At 38.9% G+C, this 19,736-nt stretch overlaps 1 protein-coding gene across 1 annotated transcript; it reads left to right on the forward strand.

Moving 5' to 3' along the window:
* Positions 1–1,483: 1,483 nt before the first annotated feature.
* Positions 1,484–18,977, forward strand: COMMD9 (COMM domain containing 9). Its single transcript, XM_070734983.1, has 6 exons — positions 1,484–1,590; positions 2,905–3,030; positions 3,333–3,472; positions 4,552–4,586; positions 12,662–12,765; positions 18,798–18,977. Exons 1-6 carry the CDS (start codon positions 1,540–1,542, stop codon positions 18,936–18,938), a joined length of 597 nt encoding a protein of 198 aa, XP_070591084.1. The 5' UTR covers positions 1,484–1,539; the 3' UTR covers positions 18,939–18,977.
* Positions 18,978–19,736: the final 759 nt, after the last annotated feature.

Genomic DNA, 19,736 nt, shown 5'->3' on the forward strand with positions numbered 1-19,736 from the left:
TGTATGTAACGTGGGCTAAGGAAATTTTTTAAAAGAACTAGTGTTGAAAGAGGTCACATAAGCAATTGCATTGTAAGAGTTGGACATACAAAATACCCTTGGAGCAGTGGTGAAATCCATTTTTTTTACTACTGGTTCTGTGGTTGTATCTTGGTGAGCGTGGTCTGGCTTGGTGGGCATGTCTTGGTGAGCGTGGAAAGGGGAAGTATACTGCAAAATCTCCATTACCACCCTACTCCATGGGAAGGATACTGCAAAACCCCTATTCCCTCCCCACTCCTGGGGGAAGGATATTGCAAAATCTCCATTCCTACCCCACGCTGCGACCAGTCAAAGGTGGTATTTGCTGGTTCTCTGAACTACTAAAAATTTCCACTGCCAATTCTCCAGAACCTGTCAGAACCTGCTGGACTTCACCTCTGCCTTGAAGGCATTTACAATTCCACTTCTTCAAGTATGGAAAAGCACCTTAATACACACAGTTTAACATTTCTTCTCAGATTGGTTCTCATTCACAATAAGGTACAGAGAATGGCAGCCATAGTAATCATGGCAGCAATACCTATTCTGAATTTTGAGGACTAATACTGTATGGCATTAACATTAGGTAGCCTTCAAAAATAGGCACTGGCCTTGTGCATATGCATGCATGCACAAACACACACATAGGTACAATCCAATCAGAATGCTATAGTGCTACAGCACTTTTTTCATATGACTTGATAAGGATTGAAACATTACATCATAATCATGGCCAAGGTGCATGTGGTCTTCTCAGAAGCATTAAATGCTTTTGCAATTGCCTTTTCATTATTTACAGACCCCAAGAGGGCACAGAGATCTGTGATCTTTAAACTAAGTGGTATTGATTTCCCTAGCCCAGGGGTAGGCAAAGTTGGCTCTTCTATGACTTGTGGACTTCAACTCCCAGAATTCCTGAGCCAATCATGCTAGCTCAGGAATTCTGGGAGTTGAAGTCCACATGTCATAGAAGAGCCAACTTTGCCCATCACTGCGGCCTAGCCAAACTATTCTGATTTCTGATTCAAGCACTGTATTTATTAAACAGAATACAGAGTAAGGCTACTGGATCTGGGACTGCAAAAATCCAGACATCTTTCGATAGCAGCAAATCGATGCAGAACACTTTGCTGCCATTTAAGGTTGATCCGGATTTTTGTATCATCCCTCAGAATGAAAGCATAGCGTATACAGTAAATGGATGCATATTTAAAATAAATCGACCATCCAAAGAATAACTTTGAAGTAGTTTGCCCTACAGTTTTCGTAAGCCCCCACAAACAGTCGTCTAAGTTTTGGGGCGGTTCAGTCACTGCATCCAGACGACGCTACCACCTCGCCTCCTTCCTGGAATTCGACTGCAAACTCAATCCAATCATCCAGTGGCCACATTCTGAGCCGATTAGCATTAGACTACAACTCCCAGACTGCAAAGCAGCTTCGGACTTTGCCACGTGACTAAAATTATTTTCACTCCTTCCAGTGATATTTCGAACCTAATCACATGGGAAGAGAAATATGGCTGCATTGGATAGGGAAGTGTTTGCCTCGCTTCAGTTCTTACTGAAAGTAAGTGGTGTGCTTATTTTAATTTGGGGAAAGGCGGATGCCGTGAAACAGCGATCAGCGGCAGTCGTTTTGCTCTAAACCACATTTAACTGACAGAGCACAGAAATGATTGTGCTTATGATTTGTATCCGAGCTTCTTATTAACAAAGTGATGTCTAGTTTTAATCCCCTTTTCACAATTGCCAGGTGAAGCAGGGACGTGGGTAAAAAAAAGAAAGCACTTCCCCTTCTTTTAGGCATTTATAAATCTAAACCTAAAATCTTCCGTCGATGACGCATTAATGAAAAAATAAATAACAGGTTTTCATTAGGGTTATTATCTAAACGTCATGAGACAAATAATGATGGGGAACAAGGCAAAAAACAAACTTGGTCCCTTTTTCTTCTCCAACATCCAACTTTACTCTCCCTTCAAAATCAAGAACTACATATTTATTATGTCAAAATAGAAGTTACTAGATGCCTCCAGATGCACCAATGTTACACACGTTACCCTTTGTAGATTAACATAGAAACATAGAAGACTGACGACAGAAAAAGACCTCATGATCCATCTAGTCTGCCCTTATACTATTTCCTGTATTTTTAATCTTAGGATGGATATATGTTTAGCCCAGGTATGTTTACATTCAGTTACTGTGGATTTACCAACCACGTCTGCTGGAAGTTTGTCCCAAGGATCTACTACTCTTTCAGTAAAATAATATTTTCTCACATTACTTCTAATCTTTCCCCCAACTAACCTCAGATTGTGTCCCCTTGTTCTTGTGTTCACTTTCCTATTAAAAACACTTCCCTCCTGAACCTTATTTAACCCTTTAACATATTTAAATGTTTCGATCATGTCCCCCCTTTTCCTTCTGTCCTCCAGACTATACAGATTGAGTTCATTAAGTCTTTCCTGATACGCTTTATGCTTAAGACCTTCCGCCATTCTTGTAGCCCGTCCTTGGACCCGTTCAATTTTGTCAATATCTTTTTGTAGCTGAGGTCTCCAGAACTGGATTTTACTGGCTGCAGTTCAGCTCTTCCTGTGCTATTTCTTGGATGAATCATTTCTAGTCTTATTCTTTTTTGCCTTGACTTTTTCTTGTTGCTCTTATTTTCATCTTCCATTCTTGATCACAGCTTTTTAGAAAGAAAGCTCTAGATTCAAAACCCAAAAAAGCTCCATTCTTTTTTCTTTTATTTCATAAGAGAAAACTAACATATCTATGATGCAGGCATTTGGGTTTCTAGTACTTGTTGCAATATTTGTCTCTGTGTGTGTGAAGGATAATTATTTATTTATTTATTTGTTTCTTTCCTTGCAAGGCTCCTTCAAAAAATGTGGTTCGGCAGTTATGCCAAGAGTGCTTTTCTTGTTCAGGAAATATCTCTGGAAAGCTCACTGAAAGTACCTGTTCCAATCTCTCAGTAACTCCCAATGAAGCAAATCAGGTAAGCTGCTGAAATATGTTTAAGATTGTATGAATACTTAAGGATGCGCAGTATTATACAAAACAAAATCATTTGTTTGCAGCATTTAATTTAGTACTTCTGAAGCAAATGAGAAATACCCAAGTTACATGATGATGATTAAAGAGCAAGGATTAAGTATAAAAGCTTAATAGAGAATTGGATAGACATAGATTACATAAATTGAAGTGTTTTGTTTCTTTAAAAAATACATGGAAGGCAAAAGAACAAATGTTTTGTTAAATGCAATGTGAAACCCTTTATCTCTGTCATTTTTCTTGTAGTTAATCCAGTCTTTGCATAACTTTACAAGACACATCATTTACCATGGCCTAACGTCGCAAGAAGAAATTCTCTCTCTCTTTCCAGAAGGATTTCACCAGAATCTTAAAAATCTTGTAACCAAGATAATCCTGGAAAATGTGTATGTTTCAGGTTTCTAACTTTGGGCACAGACAAAGGGATTCAGTTTGAGGTTCATGATAGACCATGACTTAAGAAAGTTATGGTCTATCGTGAAATTTGATAGGGTAAGCAATTGTTATGGCTATATATCATCTCTAGAAAATGAAAACAAGTAAAAGCACCCCTGAATGGTTTTTTATACAATATCAGTCTGAACTTAAGTTATAGGCAAATCTCATGATAGTAACTTTGAATTATAACTGACTAGCTGCTACACATCTATCTAGACCCATGGTGTCAAGAATCTGCCAATGTTTGTCACGACTACACATTATTTTGAAGCACACACACACAGGTATTGTTTGACACATAAGGGAAGTGCTTCTATTTCCATATCAAAGTACATACCCTTAACTCCCCACCCCCCAATAGAAAAAGGGAACCTAATCAACCGAAATAATTTTCCCCCATCATTCCAGTTATATGCACCATCATGTGTATGCCAAAGATATAATTTGGGGGTGAAACATTGACTTCTGGCCATAGCTTCTTATGCCAGTCTTTCTCAGAATGTTGCCCTTAAGATTTGTTGGTTCTCTGGGTTTTGGAATTTCCTGCCAGTGTAGCAATTTGGACATTTTAGAGTTTATTATAAGATTCTATACTTCTCTATTCCAGGTCATGTAGCCATGCTTGAGCAACTGGATATGATTTTTATAGTAAATTGGCTATAGTTATTTAGATTTCATGCCCTTGTCAAATTGCCCTTCTTTTCTGTGTGATTGTTTGTCACAGCATAACTCTGACTTCCCAGCTGCAATATTGCCAGATGAAGGCAGATAAAAGCAACTTGTCACCCTCAATGAACGATATTTGCAATTACTGAGCAAAAGAAATAATCTTGCAGACTGTCAGCTGTTGAAGCTTTAAGTGACACTGAAGTCCAATATGCATTAGATCCTTTCAGATTTCCTGGCCAAAAAAAAAAATAGTCTGTGGAGTGAAAAAAGTTTTGTGAAATCTGTTGCTGCTTTCTGCTACTATTCTGCCTTGCAAAGACAATTATATTTTTAAAAATTCATTCTTTCTTCTTTTTAGTGCCACCTGGAGAAATGAAGCACAAGCCAGTCAAAGTGAGTAGGAGGATATCTGTGGGATAATTGCTATATATAATGTATCACTTCTGTAATATAGCATGTCTGCATTTAATTTCACAGATTTGAGTTTAGGGCTATTTCACATAAAGCATGTCGAGCATAGACATTGTTTCCTAGATTATGTCTGAAGCAAGCATCAACCTCTTTTGTTATTGGAAGAGTCATGGATTCTTGTAGTATTTCTTCCAATGTTGTTATGTCTAACACAGAAATGAATAAGAAATATTAAATCTAATAAATGAAAGACATAAAATAAGAAAATGAAGCAAGTGTACATCAACACTATTTACTGTATAGTACTTCACACCAACACTGTTCACTATGCATCTCCACATCTGTCTTGCCACTCATCTTTATTTTTATCACATTAATACACCCCTTCTTTTTTTGAGGATTTCATTCCATCCATTCTGCTATTTATCCCATTTCATTCTATTAAATAGATCATCTCAGTATATTTATTTATATATTCATTGAGGATCGGTTCACCTTTCATCCTATTCTTGTTTTACCGTACCCACTTATTAAATGTCCCAATTTCCACTGCGTCCAATTTTTATTTTTTCTGAAATGCCCAATTCTCACCTAACAAAGTGGACAGAAGCATGCTCTTATACTCTGCCATTCTGGCTTATTGCAATATTCATTGCTTGAACTATATTTTACCCATTATCAACTTTTCGTCCTCTTCTTAAATTATTTCTGTCCACTTGCCTGTCTTTAATAAATACTCTACCAAAGATTACAGATTCATCAAGTTGCTCAGTTTTTATCTTTTATAATTTGCTATCACTCCTTCCCTTTTCCCTGTGAGATTCAACCATTTTTGGTTTTTGATGCATTAATTTTCAGATGTACTCTTGGAATTACATCATATAGCCCCATGATGGCAAACCTATGGCACATATGACATACAGAGCCCTCTCTGCGGGCATGTGAGGCATCACCCACTCAGCTCTATTACGCATGTGTGCGCACTTCCTGCCAACTAGCTGATTTTCAGGTATCTGCCACACATGTGCAGAGGATAGGGCACATGCAGGAGATGTGCACACATGCACAGGGGCAGTTGGGGGATCATGTGTGCATGTACAAGGGTGGGGCAAGCATTTCGGGGTGCAGTATGCCCCACGTGCATTTTTGGTCCCAGGAGACTTGAGGAAGGCCTGCTAGGCCCAAAAACCTGCATGGACTGTTTTTGGTCCCAGGAGGCTACAGAAAGGCCTGCTAGGCCCAAAATAGGGCATGGGGAGGTTCAGCCCCCCCCCCCCTCTTGCATGCCCCATGTTTGATCCCAGGAGGCTGCAAGGAGGCCTCCTAGGCCCAAAACTGGGTGGGGTGTCGCAGGGGGAGGCGGGGCAGGGGGAACATGGAGGCCATGCATGCATAAACGGGTGGAGTGCATGGGTGGGGTATTGCATGCATTGCCTTATGCATGCTGTCGTGCACGCTTTCAGCACGCAACAAGAAAAGGGTTAGCCATCACTGATATAGTGTGATGTTTCCTACAGAACATTTTAGTTTCAATATACAAGGCAGTGATAGTATACAAAAGTATGTTCATGTTCATGTCTAACCAACACACTCCGATATTAAACAAGCATTCCTTATACAGTATATTTATCCCTAAATGTATTAAGCAATCAAGGGGAATCAAATATCCTCATCTTAATCGTTGTTCATTCCTGAATCATTTTTAAGCATTCCATTTATTCTCATGCATGCTTTATTTCCATTAGGCTTTGCTCTGGTTTCATATAGTGATCAACCTTCAGTTTCATTTTCAGCCAAATATTGGATAATGCAAGTTTATTCATATTATCATACACTTGGACCAAATATTTCTCTTACTGATGCATTTCCCAATGGTTTTTCTAACATCGCTTCTCAATAATAAATGGGATTGATAAATATGCTGGAAACATTCCTCCATGAACCAAAGCTTAATAAAGGCTTTTTTATATTTAGGTGTGAGAACTCTCATTACTAAGTCATTGTTGGTTTATCAAAAGTATTTCAGTATGCAGTAAAATGGCATTACTATTAAAATGACATTGAATTTCTTGCATTATTGTGTATCTTTTAAGCTGCCTAATTCTTGTAGATGGCAATACATTGACAACCCAGGAAAATGCAATAGTGGATAGGTTTTAAATACCCCACTTTTGTTAAACAAGAAATGAAATGCATTGTTTCCTACAAGGAAGTTATTTTTACAAAAACGTGCTGCTTTATGAATGTCAGTATTAATAGAGAGCTGCTAGGTTTTTTGAATTAGAGATTTTGATTCTTGGTTCGTATTGCACATTTCCAAAACCAGGAAAATTGCAGAGGGTTATACAGAGTCAGTTGGTGGTACCCTGTTTTCCCCAAAATAAGACATTCTCTGATAATAAGCCCAATTGGGTTTTTGAGTGTATGACAATAAGGCCAAGTGCTTATTTCAGGATTCAAAAAAATATAATGTGAAAATAAGACCAATATCATGGTCTTATTTTTATGGGAATGTGGTATATCTTTTTCAACATTACCTAGAAAAACCAATGTTTAAAGCAGTCGTGGCGAACCTATGGCACGCGTGCCAGAGGTGGCACGTGGAACTATATCTGCTGGCACGCGAGCCATTGCCCTAGCTCAGCTGCAACGTATATATGTATGCCGGCTAGCTGATTTTTGGCTCACATAGAGGCTCTGGAAGGGCATTTTTGGCTTCTGGAGGGTCTCTGGGGGGGAGAGGGGAGGGCGTTTTTACCCTCCCCTGGCTCCAGGGAAGCCTTTGGAACCTGGGGAGGGTGAAATACGAGCCTACTGGGCCTACCAGAAGTTGGGAAATAGGCCGTTTCCGGCCTCCAGAGGGCTTCCAGGGGCAGCGGAAGCTGTTTTTGCCCTCCCCGGGCATTGAATTATGGGTGTGGGCACTCACGCACATGGAATAGCGTGTGCGCACACTCTTTTGGCACCCAAGGAAAAAAAGGTTCACCATTGCTGGTTTAAAGTATGTAAATATATTTGACTGCCAGTATGTAATGACTGATGGCTCCTTTGTTCAGAGGTTGTGTTTCTAAAAGCTTCTTCCCCATCTTTCATACTTGCCTTATTTTCTTCCTTCTTACCAGGATCCTTTTATGTGTTATTAAATACTAAGTTGTGATGGTATTTTGATCAAACTTTTTGACCACTGAATATAACTCTGGCATGGTGTGCTAATAATCATTTTCAAGAAAGACATAAAAATAGATTGGAGGAAGCAGTTTAAATTAGCAAGCGAGTCCTGAATTGGGACATGCATGGAACAGAGACCAGTTTCTCTACAAATTCAAGGAAAAGGCTATATCTTTCTAAGGAATCCGCTGAATTATATCCCCTGCCTAAGAAGAATATAATTTATTAATATATTTCTTTTCTTTATTTATTTAGTATCCTCTTAGTTTTCCTTTGTTTTCATTTTCTGCATTTTATTTTTTATTTTTATTCTTTTATTTTTATGTATGTGATTGCAATTTTTATTAGCAAGCACACAAACATACACATTACATGAACATACGTTGAGAATACTCAGACAATATTTGCCCAATGAATATTTGCCAAACTAAGATGAACAAACAGACGAATGGACTCTCACAGAAAAAGGAGAAGTCATTCTTTAGTAAAAAAAAAACACCAACAATTCAGATGCTTCACTTTTATTAATACATAAATGGAATATGATTATAACTAGTGCAAAACAATAAAAAATGTTCTGAGGGCAGACAAGACAAAGTGACCACTAGGATGAATTAATTATTTTGAGCTGGTTTTCTAATGTAAAGCTGTATGTGTGTATTAAATGTGAGCAAGAAGCAAAGACTTGAATGAAGGAGGAAAAAAATATTTTTCCTCCCCTCTCCTCCTTACCCTACCCCTTGAGAATTCTTAATGGATAAGAGAAAGGTTTCTATTCATTTTCTACGTGTGTTGAGGAAAATATAGATCTTGCGCACAATTGATAGCTTCTCCAGCCATTGCATGAGATATTTATGACAAGATTACACTAGGCCAGTGTTTTTCAACCAGTGTGCCGTGGCACACTAGTGTGCCGCGAGACATGGTCAGGTGTGCCGCGAAGCTCAGAGAGAAAGAAAGCAAGAGAGAGAGAAAGCAAGAGAGAGAGAGAGAAAGAAAGCAAGAGAGAGAAAGAGCGAGAGAGAGAGGAGAACAAGAGAGAGAGAAAGAAAGCAAGGGAGAGAGAGAAAACAAGAGAAAGAGAGAGAGCAAGAGAGAGAGAAAGCCAGAGAGAGAGAGAAAGAGGGGGAGGGAAGGAGAGAGAGAGAAAGACATAGAGGGAGGGAGAGAGAGAGAGCAAAAAAGAGAGGAAGGAAGAGAAAGAAAGAGGAATGGAGAGAGACAGAAAGAAAGAGGAAGGAAGGGAAAGAAAGAGGGAGGGAGAAAGAAAGAAAGTGAAGGGGAGGAAGAGAGAGAGAGAGAATTTTTTTGTCCAAACTTTTTTTAGCCCCCCACCCCCACCCCACTCAATGTGCCCCAGGGTTTCGCAAATGTAAAAAATGTGCCGCGGCTCAAAAAAGGTTGAAAATCACTGCACTAGGCAATGGTCATTAGCCTTAAATGGAGATTAGATTTTTTTTAATGGTAGTAAATAACAATTTCGCAAATGAACATTGTATACTATATACATTGATCCAGCCCCATTTTTAGAAGATTCAGTTTTAAATATAGTTGTGCAAAATGTTTCAGAGTCTAAATTCTTTGAGATGGAGATGACATTTGTTTGATTTGCCTCTTTTCACCTGAACGGAAGTGTTTGACACACGAAAACACCTCAGTTCTGAGCTTGAAATGAGGTCATTGCAAGGTCTGAATACTTCTGAAATGGTTAGGAAATTGTTTTGAACTTAAATTGGGACATTTTGAGCCTGAAACATTTTGATTTTGAACTGCTTTAAACACCTGTCATTTTAAGTGTAGTTGTTTGGAAGCAATTCACATTGAGGTGAATTGAATTCAGCAAGTAAGTATTGGGTGTTATTCTGAAGAAATATATGGAATTTCTTGCACTGTAAGCATCTATGCTATTGCTGGGTTGTTGGGGGTTTTTTTCCCCCTCCCCATCTTGACTTCATTAGTTTTAGTCTGCTACAAATAAGGTCAGGAGCATCTTCCAGAGTCATCCATCAAATAGAATTGTCTCTGGGGCTCCAACAAATAGATGAGGCATCTGAAGGTTGCTATCCTATACACATGCCATGTATCAGCAGGTTTTGGTTTGCAGGCACCAAAACTAAACCATTAATTGGTTTTTGGAACAGTCTTGATCTTTGACTGCCAAGTGAGCTGATGGTTGCTGCCTCTTTCAGGAAGCTTGAGGCTATAGATCAGTAGAACTAGAAGCAATTTCTATGTGTGAACTAGATTACAGGTTAATTAAGCCAGACTTGAGCGGAGGAAAATGGATGAGTGGGTGGAGGAAGATGGATGGATGAAGAATGCAATCCTCTTGTGTATTTATAGTCTATTTATAAAGATTCTCTGATGTGCCATTCCTAACAGTCAGAAATGTTACCATCAGGATTATTTCTAGGTTCTGCGCAGGTGCCGAGTTTTGTAATCCTTGCGGAATTTGGAATGGCAATTATCTTATTAGAAAGCTAGGTTTCTAATTAGACTTAAATGAATCTTAATTGAATTAAAACAAATCAGGGTAAGGCTTTACAGGAAATTAACAAACAGAATGTTTATCACAATCTAACCGTTATTTCTTAGGAGTTAGACCACAGCTGCCTTCTATTGTGCATCTGAAATGCTTTGCTTCTGGTCATACTATAATCCATTATTTTTTTCCTGACGTGTAAAGATCCAATCAAAATGGATGACTCGATCTGGGTTCTGCCATTCCTCTGGGGACAAACTGTAATGAGTTGAATTCTTGGTGGTGTTTTTTTAAAAAAAAGATGTCAAAAGGGAAGGTTTATCTAAAATTTGAGCCTTTTGTGACAAATTGAACTGTCCTTAGTTCAGCCTTTTTTAATAACTTGTCAGAATTATGAGGCGGTATCATTTCTGAGGCAACAAGCCGGTATACTGTATAGTGATCAGTATACAAAAAATCAGTTTTAAGTTTTTGAAACCAATAACAAATATTTAAAAATCAGCTCTATACAAATATATATCCTCTTTTTTTCCAAGTCTGAAGACTCATTTGTCTTCAGGCTTGGGGTTATTAATTACTTGCCCCTTGGCTTGGGGTTATTAATTACTTGCCCCTTGGCTGATAAAGGAAATCTATGTTTGCTGTGTGAATGGGATTGATTGATTTGTAATAAACGTAGGTTTTAGAGTAGGTAATTTCAAAGTAAAATTGGATTTAAGATGTTTCCATTGTATTTTTATATGTTGTAAGCCTCCCCGAGTCCTTGGAGAGGGGTGGCATAAATGAATGAATGAATGAATGAATGAATGAATGAGTAAGTAAGTAAGTAAATAAATAAATAAATATTTTTTTAAAAAATAATATTGAGAATCTAAATAAAAATGTTAAATTGTTTCAGGGCTGAATATAGATTTTCCATCCAAATTATGAAAGAATTATGTAATTAGATTCAATAAAATAAATAAACATAAATGGGATCTGCAATATAAAGTCCATTCCTTGACCTATTCACAGTAAAAATTCAGAATTCCATTATTACTGAGCCAATATAGTTTTCATAGAACTTCCTTCCTTCCTTCCTTCCTTCCTTCCTTCCTTCCTCCCTCCCTCCCTCCCTCCCTCCCTCCCTTTCCCCCCCCCCTCTCTTTCTCTTACATGCATTCAGAAAATGCTTGGCTGGGTTGAACAAAGGGCAAAAGAGTCACAATATATAAGATACAGAGCCATAAAAGAAGAATATAACTTTCCAGAAATCGAAAGAAAAAAATAGCAATTACATTTCTTCATTCTAGATTTCCCCTCTTATATTTGTTTTCCAGAGCCATAAGGACCCCCCTCCCCCCGTTTTAACAAGTTTTCATCTGCCCCTGGAACATAGTCAATAATATGAGTGGGCAGCCTGGTGTACTCTAAATTTTGTTGGACTATACATTCCCCAGTTTTTTGTCATTGGTTAATGGGAACCCAAATAGGCATCTTAGTGCCTAGGATCTTGTAAAGTAATATATCTTATTACAAGTAGTAGAATACAAAACCTACAAAGTGCTACTTTGTAAATAACAATTCTCCATATATCTGACATTAAAATATAGTGATTGCATCCATGCATAATAATGTATGCCACTCTACATACGATAGCAGAAAAACATCTGGAGCAGTATGATTGCACAATGAATCTGTCTTATATTGAACAAAGCTATTGATCTGCCATTCTTTATTTTGTAATATACACTGTCACATCTAGCAGCTTTCAAGATTTCTGGCAAGGATCTTTTCTAAATCTTTAACTGAAAATCCACTTAGGGAATAATGAATATGAAACTCCATACGTATGGCTACCAATAAATTGTTTGATTGGTGAAATTTTATCCACTTACAAACTTTTTTCTAGGGTTTAATGCAAATGTTTTTCAAATCACATTGGTAATAATTTTAACTGGAGGTATCAATTAAACCTTGACCTTGTATGTGTAGAAAAATTATGCCTACCAAGAAATCAATGGGATCAACCTTACCAAACATGGTATCCTCTTCTTGTTTTGGACTTCCAGTATGGCTAAAGATTATAGGTTTTGTAGATGAATATATTTATAAGTGATAAATTGAGAAAAGTTGTGTTCTGCTATTGATCTGAACAAGCTAATCTGAAAATATGCTTATTTTCATGAAGCATATTAATGCAAATGCTTCTATGCAAAAATTGATTAATATGCTTAGTTTCAGGAAGCATATTAATGCAACTTTTCGACAAGAAAGTTGATGAACTTCAGTTTTTATCTGGGTAAACTTAACTTAAAGAATTCTGGAATTGTTTAACAAACTTGATGGTGATTTCCAAGAACAGAGGTACCGTTCAGACTTAAGTGTATTGGTTCACTGATTCCATTCCATGTCCTTTCAATTTCAGTTTCCCTCCCAAGACTAGTAGATATGGATTGGAGAGTGGACATCAAGACATCTTCAGACAATATCAGCAAAATGGCTATTCCAACTTGCCTGCTACAACTTAAGGTATTGTCAGATGGATTTTCGTGCATTTATTAGTTTTTCACAAGAGAGACAGTTTTTCCCTTTCTATGCAAACATATATACATATACATACACAAACACACACATATATATACACACGCACATATACATACATACACACACACACACACACACACACACACGAGTCCTTTGGGTTTGGGCGGCACAAAAGTTGAATAAATACATACATACATACATACATACATACATACATACATACACTGTACACACACACACACATATAGACACACAGTATATTTCAGATCACAGTATTTTATGAATAAATAACACAGCGCAAGTTAAACCAGCGTCAGAGTACTGCCCATAACTGTGTGCCTCGCATCCAGTGTATAAAGAGGTCCCCAAGTTACGTTTTTATGTATATATGAATTTATTTAATTTTTCTTTCTTTCTTTAATTTATTTGCTGCCCATTTTATTTCATCATAACTCTGGATGGCTTACAGCATTAGAAGCATTAAAATCATAACCGGTAAATATTTATAATAAAACAAAAATGGAAACTACAATCAAAAATAGAATTATAGTAAAAAATAGGGAGGAAAGGAGAAGATGTACTGGGTGAGGCAGGTGGACTTGCTTGTGTAAGTTGATTTTCCTGTGTGTCAATTCTCACACCACAAGCATCTACAAAATGTGGCTATCAGTTTTACAGCCAGTGCATACATTCTGTGTATATAAATCAGGACTTGCATAACTTGAAGATGTGTCACAATCAACAGCCTTGCCACCGCCTTATCTCATTATTCCGACATTAAACCACTGGTTGATTGCTATAAGTAAAATCTGTTCTAATGACAGTCAACTAGTGCCTGGAATTTAAATTTTGTGGAATATTTATGAGGCCAAATCTGCATTTGTATGCTGCTCTTCCCATTGAAATTCTTCCTTAAGCAAACAGGGAAAATATGATAGTGGTGGCCTCTTAGGCAGGTTGCATGGAGAGATTTCATAAGCCGCATGAAGGCGCAAATTGCATAAACATTTCTAGAGGTTTGTAAGTGAAGTTAGGTCCTATAAAGCAGTGTTTCCCAACCTTGGCAACTTGAAGATATTTGGACTTCAACTCCCAGAATTCCCCAGCCAGCGAATGCTGGCTGGGGACTTCTGGGAGTTGAAGTCCAGATATCTTCAAGTTGCCAAGGTTGGGAAACACTGCTATAAAGGAACCTATTATATATACAGGCCCCTATTAAATCATAAATGCCTTAATAACTGACTAAGTCCTAAAACTGGTCTGAGGGTGGAAATGTGAAGCCTCTGCCAAGCTATAGTACATTAATGGGAAAACTGTTTTTCTGGGTAGTTGTATTCTGTGTAGGACAGTGATAACAATTCCCCAGGGCTGATTTCCTCTGGTTAGTTTCCAGTTGGCACTTTAAAAAAATGCAAGACCAGAGGAAGGGGCAAAAAGTGAAAAAATAGCACGTCTGATTTTGTCATACAAGTAGTCCCTGGACTTCGCAACCCTACATATGAACTGGAAAATGTGTCATTAAGTGAGGCACTCAACCACACATGATTTTCCTTTTTTTGCCATGGTTATTAAGTGATCCACTGTGGTTACTCAGTGAGACATCATGTGATCTTGATTTATGAGCTGGCTTACCCACTGACTTTGCTTGTTGGAAAATGGCTGAGAAAATCACAAATGTCAGCCATATGACCACAGGATGCTGTAACCATAGCAACAAATGCTAAGTAATAGCAACAGCACTTAGGCATTTGTTTGTTTGTATTTATATGCCGCCCCTCTCCGAGGACTGTATACCATTCCATAATGTTTTACAGCCCTCTCTAAGAGGCTTATAAAGTCATATTGTCCCCAACAGTCTAGCTCCTCATATTACAACCTCAGAAGGATGGAAGGCTAAGTTAATCTTGAACCCTGTCAGGATCAAATTCCAGGCCATGGGCAGAATTAGCATGCAATACTACATTCTAACCACTGTGTCATCAGGGCACCAAATCACAATCATATAATTAGTTGCTTTTTTCAAGTACCATCATAACTTTGAATAATCAAAGCAAGATTGCTTTGTTAAACAAGAACTACCTGTAGTATCTTCAGAAAATCCAATACTTCAGAAGAAAAGGATTTAGGGGTAGTGATTTCTGACAGTCTCAAAATGGGTGAACAGTGCAGTCAGGCAGTAGGGAAAGCAAGTAGGATGCTTGGCTGCATAGCTAGAGGTATAACAAGCAGGAAGAGGGAGATTGTGATCCCCTTATATAGAGTGCTGGTGAGACCACATTTGGAATACTGTGTTCAGTTCTGGAGACCTCACCTACAAAAATATATTGACAAAATTGAACGGGTCCAAAGACGGGCTACAAGAATGGTGGAAGGTCTTAAGCATAAAACGTATCAGGAAAGACTTAATGAACTCAATCTGTATAGTCTGGAGGACAGAAGGAAAAGGGGGGACATGATCAAAACAAATATATTAAAGGGTTAAATAAGGTCCAGGAGGGAAGTGTTTTTAATAGGAAAGTGAACACAAGAACAAGGGGACACAATCTGAAGTTAGTTGGGGGAAAGATCAAAAGCAACATGAGAAAATATTATTTTACTGAAAGAGTAGTAGATCCTTGGAACAAACTTCCAGCAGACGTGGTAGATAAATCCACAGTAACTGAATTTAAACATGTCTGGGATAAACATATATCCATCCTAAGATAAAATACAGAAAATAGTATAAGGGCAGGCTAGAGGGACCAGGAGGTCTTTTTCTGCCGTCAGACTTCTATGTTTCTATGTTTCTAAAACTTAAATGGATCTACCAAAAAGCTACATTCAGGTTTCCTAAATGGTAACAATGTAAAAAAAAAAGTCCATATTCTAGCTTTATCTCCAACTTTCCTGTTTATCTGGAAGTTCTCAAGGGCAATTGTATTCATGCCAGATTTCATCTGATCTTATTTACTGTGGTAATTGAAAATACTGTAAGCATACTCAGCAAATCTCTGAATGTGGTTACTATATCACTCAGGTCTTAACAAAGTTTAAGTTAATTGCCCTAACTATTAGCTTAAATCAATAGGATTTTAGGTAGGAATGGGACTTTTCACATTGATTTCCGTGGAATATGTTTACCAAGGCAGGATCAATCATACTGTTTACATATTATCATCTCTATGACTATGGCATACGAAGAAGCACTTACTCAATGATTAACATCTACTGCAAAGGCTCCGAGTCTACAGAGAGGGGCGGCATACAAATCTAATAAATAAATAAATGCATGCATGCATGCATGCATGCATCCATCCATCCATACATACATACATACACACATACATACATACATACATACATACATACATACACACACTGTTTTGCATTATAATGAAACCACATTCAGACAAAATCAGAATATGATATATATGGCAGCCTGACAAGGAAAGAAAAACCAGCAGTTTGGCTTCTTCTAAGAAATTTGTCTAGAAACATAGAAGCATAGAAGATTGACTGCAGAAAAAGACCTCATCGTCCATCTAGTCTGCCCTTACACTATTTCCTGTATTTTATCTTAGGATGGATATATATTTATCCCAGGCATGTTTAAATTCAGTCACTGTGGATTTACCAACCACGTCTGCTGGAAGTTTGTTCCAAGCATCTACTACTCTTTCAGTAAAATAATATTTTCTCACGTTGCTACTGATCTTTCCCCCCAACTAACCTTACATTGTGCCACCTTTTCTTTTATTCAGTTTCCTATTAAAAACACTTCCCTCCTGAACCTTTTTTAACCCTTTAACATATTTAAATGTTTCAATCATGTCCCCCCTTTCCCTTCTGTCCTCCAGACTATATAGCTTGAATTTGTTAAGTCCTTCCTGATAAATTTTAGCTTTTTCAAGTCTAGTTTTTTTTGAAGCAGGATTACATTAAACCAAAATCCCAGCGACTGGTTAGGTCCCACAGAGTTGGCCTTCTCCGGGTCCCGTCGATGAAACAGTGTTGTCTGATGGGACCCAGGGGAAGAGCCTTCTCTGTGGTGGCCCCGACCCTCTGGAATCAACCTCCCCCCCCCCCGGAGATTAGGACGACAAATCTAATTAATTAATAATAATAATAATAATAATAATAATAATAATAATAATATGAAGGGAGAATGAGCAGTAAGCTTCCTCAAGAAGCCTTCCCTGGACCCAGCCATACTCAATAACTACCGTCCAGTCTCCAACCTTCCCTTTATGGGGAAGGTTGTTGAGAAAGTGGTGGCACTTCAGCTCCAGCGGTCCTTGGAAGAAGCCGATTATCTAGGTCCTCAACAGTCTGGATTCAGGCCCGGCTACAGCACGGAAACTGCTTTGGTCGCGTTGATGGATGATCTCTGGCGGGCCCAGGAAAGGGGCTTGTCCTCTGTCCTGGTGCTTCTTGACCTCTCAGCGGCTTTTGATACCATCGACCATGGTATCCTTCTGCACCGACTAGAGGGGTTGGGAGTGGGAGGCACTGTTCTTCAGTGGTTCTCCTCATACCACTCTGGTCGGTCGCAGTCGGTGTTAGTAGGGGATCAGAGGTCGACCTCTAGGTCTCTCCCTTGTGGGGTGCCTCAGGGGTCGGTCCTCTCCCCCCTGCTATTTAATATCTACATGAAACCGCTAGGTGAGATCATCCAAGGGCATGGGGTGAGGTATCATCAATACGCCGATGATACCCAGTTATACATCTCCACCCCATGTCCAGCCAACGAAGCAGTGGAAGTGATGGGCCGGTGCCTGGAGGATGTTAGGGCCTGGATGAGTGTCAACAAGCTCAAACTCAACCCAGACAAGATGGAGTGGCTGTGGATCTTACCTCCCAAGGACAACTCCATCTGTCCGTCCATTACCCTGGGGGGAGAATCACTGGCCCCCTCAGAGAAGGTTCGCAACTTGGGCGTCCTCCTCGATCCACAGCTCACATTAGAGAAACATCTTTCAGCTGTGGCGAGGGGGACGTTTGCCCAGGTTCGCCTGGTGCACCAGTTGCGACCCTACTTGGACCGGGAGTCACTGCTCACGGTCACTCATGCCCTCATCACCTCGAGGCTTGACTACTGTAACGCTCTCTACATGGGGCTACCTTTGAAAAATGTTCGGAAACTTCAGATCGTGCAGAATGCAGCTGCGAGAGCAATCATGGGCTTTCCCAAATATGCCCATGTTACACCAACACTCCGCAATCTGCATTGGTTGCCGATCAGTTTCTGGTCACAATTCAAAGTGTTGGTTATGACCTATAAAGCCCTTCATGGCACCGGACCAGATTACCTCAGGGACCGCCTTCTGCTGCACGAATCCCAGCGACCAGTTAGGTCCCACAGAGTGGATCTTCTCCGGGTCCCGTCAACTAAGCAATGTCGCCTGGCGGGACCCAGGGGAAGAGCCTTCTCTGTGGCGGCCCCGGCCCTCTGGAACCAACTCCCCCCAGAGATTAGAACTGCCCCCACCCTCCTTGCCTTTCGTAAACAACTTAAAACCCACCTCTGCCGCCAGGCATGGGGGAATTGAGATCCTCTTTCCCCCTAGGCCTTTACAATTCTATGCATGGTATGTATGTATGTATGTTTGGTTTTTATATTAATTGATTTTTAATCATCAATACCAAATTATTATTGTACACTGTATTATTGTCGCTGTTAGCCGCCCCGAGTCTCTGGAGAGGGGCGGCATACAAATCCAATAAATAAATAAATAAATAAATAAATAAAGAGAAGGAATCTTTGAGCTTGCTGGCCTACAACCTAGAACTACTGTATGTATCCTATCTGTTTTTGAAGAATGTGCAATAATGAGGAAGTCTTGTTTGTTTGTTTGTTTGTTTGTTTGTTTGTTTGTTTGTTTGACTTCTATGCCGCCCCATCCCAAAGGACTCAGGGCGGCCTTAAACAATAATAAAAAATACAATATAAATAGATAGAAAGGGATATGTGCTTTGAGGTTAGATTCCTTTTATATTTCCCGTAGGATGATTTTAAAAAACCTCTGGTTTTCTTTCAGATTCAAGAAGATGCTGGTTTGTGTGGGGATGACTTTGCAACCTCTGCATTAACAGTAGAGCTGAACAAACAAACATTGGACACTATGTTGGATGGTCTAGGGAGGATTCGGGATCAGCTTTCTACAATTGCAAATAAATAATAGTCTTAAGTAAAAAACAAACAAACCCTGCCACAGCCATTTGTATGCATAACAGTATTTTCTTTCTAACTCGAATATGATATTTCATAAGAATTCATTTAGCTATTCTATTTTGTTTCACACCCTCAAGGGCTAAACACAGTTTTAATAATCTAGATATTCTCAAAGGAGATTGTGTTTTGGGTGTACTGCCTAAGATAAGCTTATAATGTCACTCGAGCCTTCTTTTTTGCATCTATTGCTACAGAAGTTCATACTGCGGTAATAGGAAAATTTTAACAAGAAAAAGGACCATCCAGTGAAGCACATTATTTCCCTGGACTAAAATTGTAACACTAGAAACACAAATGCAGCTAATAGACCAGCTTCCAATTCACACATACTTTTGAAAAGGCTGTGCTGGAGAGCATGTCACCAGAGACATTTTATCTTCACTGATGCATCATTTTTGACATAGGACAATTGTGGCACAGTGCCTTTTGTCATTGTAGAATGTCATTTTTCAATAAGGCTGTTTTATGCCAAATAACTCCAGACTTTGTAATAGCAGGAGGGAGGGAGGGAGGAAAAGAAAAGTGTCACTTCATACTGACTTTTGATAGGAAACAAGAGTCACTGCAATTTAGCTATACTAAATAAGATTACTAATAGCAATTCTAGGTTCCTGTAGCAATACAGTAGTCCCTCGCTATACCGCGCTTCACCTACTGCGGCTTCACTTCATCGCGGGTTTCTGAGGAAGTCGATCGGCAGATTTAAACAGCCCGCCGAACTCGATCGGCAGGTTTAAAAAAATAT

Source organism: Erythrolamprus reginae, chromosome 1 (genome assembly GCF_031021105.1).
Source record: "Erythrolamprus reginae isolate rEryReg1 chromosome 1, rEryReg1.hap1, whole genome shotgun sequence".
Classification (NCBI taxonomy): Eukaryota; Metazoa; Chordata; class Lepidosauria; order Squamata; family Dipsadidae; genus Erythrolamprus; species Erythrolamprus reginae.